Source organism: Myotis davidii, unplaced genomic scaffold (assembly GCF_000327345.1).
Source record: "Myotis davidii unplaced genomic scaffold, ASM32734v1 scaffold221, whole genome shotgun sequence".
Taxonomy (NCBI): domain Eukaryota; kingdom Metazoa; phylum Chordata; class Mammalia; order Chiroptera; family Vespertilionidae; genus Myotis; species Myotis davidii.
In genome coordinates, this window is record NW_006293349.1 from 3,512,828 (window position 1) to 3,517,818 (window position 4,991).

The 4,991-nt window shown below is 53.7% G+C and overlaps 1 protein-coding gene across 1 annotated transcript in view; it reads right to left on the reverse strand.

The window, feature by feature from the left end:
- Nucleotides 1-4,991, reverse strand: part of NEMP2 (nuclear envelope integral membrane protein 2) — a 16,213-nt gene that overhangs the window by 7,667 nt on the left and 3,555 nt on the right. Inside the window, exons 4-6 of the mRNA XM_015566114.1 lie at nucleotides 4,665-4,758; nucleotides 3,753-3,867; nucleotides 1,884-2,097 (exon numbers count right to left, since the gene is read on the reverse strand). Coding sequence (XP_015421600.1) covers nucleotides 1,884-2,097; nucleotides 3,753-3,867; nucleotides 4,665-4,758 — 423 coding nt within the window. The remainder of the gene's footprint in view (nucleotides 1-1,883; nucleotides 2,098-3,752; nucleotides 3,868-4,664; nucleotides 4,759-4,991) is intronic.

Genomic DNA, 4,991 nt, shown 5'->3' on the forward strand with positions numbered 1-4,991 from the left:
CCTCATTCCTTGCTTTCTTAGAACAGCAGGAGACCTGGCAAAGCGCTCCCCCGGGCAGCATCAGCTCGGGCTGAGGTCACTGCGCCCTGGTGAGCAGCAGCGTAACCCCGGTGCCATTCCCACATCCTCCCGGCCCCACGGCCTCGGCCCCGCTTGGCACCCACACACTGCCCGCAGGCCCGAGCGCTGGGTACAGAGCTCCTTAGGCATCCGCCAGGGAGCACCCCCTCAGCTGCACTGGCTTCCGCCCCGCCCTGTGCACGATCAGCCTAGACTAGCCGCGGGCCGGGTCCGGCCCGTTTGAAATGAATAAAACTATTGAAAAAAAAGACGTACCCTTTTATGTAATGATGTTTACTTTGAATTTATATTAGTTCACACAAACACTCCATCCATGCTTTTGTTCCTGCCCTCCAGTCCAGTTTAAGAACCAATTGTGCCCCTCGAGTCAAAAAGTTTGCCCACCCCTGGACTAGATCCTGCACAGAGTCCCCAGTTGTTGGCAGAAGTAAAGAACAATGTGAGTTCTTAACAAATGCTTGGGGGATGGATGTTTGGGGATGGCATGCACTTAAGGTATAAGTGGATATCTGATTTAGATTGGCTATACAATTGCAACCACCATTCCTAATAACTGAAATTTACAAGCAGGTCTGCTACAGTTGGAAGTTTAGCGTTCCCTAAAAGGGAACTAGTCTTGTTTAGCCTCACCGAGTAGCAAGAATCTGAAGAAAAATAAGCCACCTGGGTGTGGATGGATTTGTAGAAAGGGCCCGTTTGAAATGAATAAAACTAAAAATAAAAAAGACCGTATCCTTTTATGTAATGATGTTTACTTTGAATTTATATTAGTTCACACAAACACTCCATCCATGCTTTTGTTCTGGCCCTCCGGTCCAGTTTAAGAACCCATTGTGGCCCTCGAGTCAAAAAGTTTGCCCACTCCTGGCCTAGACTCACTGCATGGCCTACGCTGCCTCATGCCTGTCCATGCCCGCCTCGCTCACGCTGTCCATGCCTGCCTCTCATGCCTGTCCATGCCCACCTCTCACACTGTCTATGCCCTCCTCGCTCATGCTGTCCATGCCCGCCTCACACGTTGTCCATGCTGCCTCACTCGCCTGCCTCACGACGATGCCCATCAGGGTTTTCTCTCCGTGGGAAAGCCTCCCTACACTTAGTCACCTGGCTTCTGACTCATGAAGACTTGGCCCAGTGCTAACTCCTCCAGAAGTGCCCCTGAGCTCCCGATGCCCGGTGCTGGGCAGGCCTACGTTCGCACCTCGTGCGTGACAGTGTGCGTGACAGCGTACTTGGTGCCAGCAAGCACAGTGCAGGGACAGGAGCCCCTCATCTGTGCACCACATGCAGGCAGGCGCTCAGCCCAACGCGGCCGACCGGGTGGCCTCACAGAGCGTCCCCTCTGCGGTCCCCCATCCTCTGGGCTTCCACGAGGCCGAAGCCTCGCCTTGAACCCGAGAGAAGAAAGCCCTGAATGACATCGCATCTTCCACCCCGATGATTCATTTCTGAGCCCTGACTCTTATCTCATCAGCACCGCAAATACCTCCGCAGCCGTGTTTGGCTCCAACGGAAGGAAGTACAGAACGAAGTAGAAACTCTAGGCGGCCCCGAGCCCAGGGCGCTCTGTCACGAGTCAGGGAGCCGGGGAGCTGCCATCACCCGCGTGGGTTGAGCCTCAGAACAGCAACGAGATGCACCCTCCGGCTCGCTGCCTCCCCTCCCCTCAGAGGGAGCGCTCCAGGTGAAATGCGGTCCATTATGCAGGCAAACACGGTATGTCCAAATATCCCCCAAACCATCAACAGAACCAGAGCTCGTGCCAAATTACAAGGAAAAAAGAAGCTGCATCCGGCACATACCTGAGGGCTCTCGCCGGGTAGTGCAGACCCCGGGGCAGCAGCATGAGGCCGACGGTGGTCCACGCGACCTGAGGCACGGGGGCGCCGCCGCAGGTCAGGGCCAGGGCCAGGAGCCGCAGCGTCCACGCCAGGAGGCGCTGGCTCCTCTCCTTGACCAGGGGCCCGCGTCTGTAACAGGCAGCAAAGCTGAGAGACCCAACTGTCAAGACGTAGCCTGTAAGAGCGGAAGAATGTAACTAGTTATCACTCAGAATTTGAAAATTTATGGTAAAAACCTGCAGAGGTCTGGCCGGCAGTTGCAGCCTCCATCCCCAGTGGGGGGCGTGCAGGAGGCAGCCGATCCATGATTTCTCTCCATCATTGGGGTCTCTCTCTCTCTCCCCCCCCCCCTCCCTCTCTGAAATAAAAAAAAAAATAAAAAAAAAAACACCAAAAAATGGACATAGCCTGGACTGAGAGCTAAGAACATACCAGAAAAACCTTCACTTCTGTTTTCTTTTTCCAATGAAGTAAAATTGAAAAAGGCACCTAAGGCTCGTTGTTCCTTCATGTGATACGGGCTGACGGGTTACGAGTAAGCGAATAACCATCCTTGGTGTAAGTAAGGGCGAATGGTCGTCAGTTGTTGTAACATGTGTCTAGTTTTCAGTCCGGAGTCCTAGAAGGACAACCGTCCTCGGGCGGCCTTGGTCAGGGGGAAGCCTCACACCGGTCACAGCTACAAACCCGACTTTTTGTTTTCACGTTCCGCTCACAGAAAGAAAGTGAACTTTACAGCGGAGGGACCAGCTGCGCCCTGGCAACCAGGCCCGGGCCCAGCCAACGCCGAGGGACCGCGAGAGGGTCTGCGTCTCAGGCGGGTCCAGCCGTGTGCGTTTGCATCTGAGCGAGCCCCAAGGCCAAGGTCCCGTTTAAAGGACATGCGGGCGAGAGAGGAACACAGCTGACTTACACCACAGAGCGGGAACCAGAGAAATCCGAAGCGTGGTCTCGTCAGTGTGCCCTTGATGGGAACAGGGCAGAATGGGTACAAAGCGTGATTCCCGACTACAGCGCAGCTTACGCAAACCCACCACCGAGGCCGTGTCGGGAGGTAAGCGTGGCCTGGGTGACAGATGCTTTATGGGATTTTTAATTTCTTTTTAGACTTGATACTCGACTATGGAGGAAAATGCTCTTGGTTTCTAGAAGCGCTTAACGAAGTATTTAGGGGACCACACCATCATATGGGTGATTTACTTTAAAAAACACTTTAGCATAAGAGCCATGAACTAAAAACATAAAATCGTAACATGAAACAAAACATGTTTTGCTTCTGATTTGGGGGATAAACTTGTGTGCGAAATCGGGGGTCAGGCGTTAGGAGGAAACCAGTTCTCTCATCCCCCACCACCTCCCGATTAAACCAGGAGGAAAGGCGGGTGTTGTTTTGGTAACAAGGAGAACAGGGGGCTCCCCGATGCCTCCGTTTCTGGAAAGTCAGGTTTTCATTCGTCACGTACATGTAGGACGCCTCACCTTTCGTGCTGAATACACCAAGACAAAGATCGAAAGAGCCACATTTTACAGAAACTTTTTCATCACAAGTTAGATGTGGTCTGAGCATCTGTAGCCAAAAGGGGCAAATCGTTTTTGCTCTTTTGAACATGAGGATAGACAACGAAGAAGGAGGTCCTATGGGAAAGGGTCTAAGATGAGATCGAATAATGAACTGAAATCACCAACTATGGGAACAAATAAAATACGATTTTAAACAGCGCTGCTCAGTTCCAAAGGAAACCTAGATGCCGGGAACATCTGCCAAGAGAAGGCCCCAGTGGCACTTTGCAGCTTTCCCGATAATAGAACGGATCTTAAAACGTTACCTACCTACAACATACATCCTGTGCTCACCCCACAGCCACGGCAGGTTCTCCATCCACTGGCACACCACATACACTGAAGCAAACCAACAAGCAACCATCACAGCCCCAAAGGTGCTGCACTGCGTGTGGAGAAAACAACGCACAGTGTTCGGGTCACGCGCTCTCGTAACAGCAGAAGTAAGCACACAGCCCCCTGTACCAGACACTGCTCTACACAAACGCATTGCAGTCAACGCGGCCCTCGGGTCTGATTACAGGTGCGGCCCCGGCCCGGCAGCCCTGGCGCCCGGGGAGCTGCCGGGACGCAGACTCGCAGCTCCAGGACCTGAGCCGCAGCCTGCACTTGGGTAGGGCGCCCGGGCCGGCACGTCCACTGTCGCTGGAGCAGCGCTGTGCAGGGAACAATTTATCTCCAGGTGATGCTGGGCTGCACCCTTTCAGCAGAGGGACGGCAACACTATCGTCGTGAACTAATATAAGCGTCTCCTCGCTCTGTTCTGGGGAACGGATGACAACGCAGCAATCGCAGAGGCAGCGGCGCTGCTATTCACAGCCCGGATGGCTCGGCCACGTGAGAGTCCTCAGGGAGGCCAGGTCAGAGAGACTCTCTCTTAGCACAGAATTGTCCCTGTCACTCACAAGGAAAACACATCCCCTTGAGAATGAACACGTCACCCAGAGAATGACAGGGTCTCCAGAAAAGTATCAGCAAGACGTACCACGGAAACCTACAGACGGCAATAAAATTAACAGGGACTCTCTAGAAAAGGTACGTTTTAAAGCCAGTCTGTGCAACGGAGAAATACAGCTTGAATGAGGCGTCACCCTAATCAGGGTGGATCGGTCTGACCAAGCTTCCTGCCCACAAGGACCCCCAGCTGCACGCTGCGGTCACGGCACCCACCGGCTCACCCACCTTACGGATGCACCTCCTCACCAGCAGCAGCAGGAAGACCGGTGTCATCAGGACGCCGAGTGCCGTCCCCAGGGAGTAATAGAAAGCGGGGCTCCTGTCAGGACAAGCAGACGGAGGCGTGTGATGCCCAGCCACGCTGTGCGCATGGAAAACACGTTCAACTTGACGACGGAAGAAGAAAAACTCAGGCGGCGGTTTGATTACGTCCCATGCTCTTAAAGAACGGAAGCTCTGCCTGAAATGTAGGTGAACAGCTTGCCACGAACTCAAAACACAGTGTCTGTGCTATCTTCTGCTCAGATCGGACCCGGCAAGAACTGCGCCCCT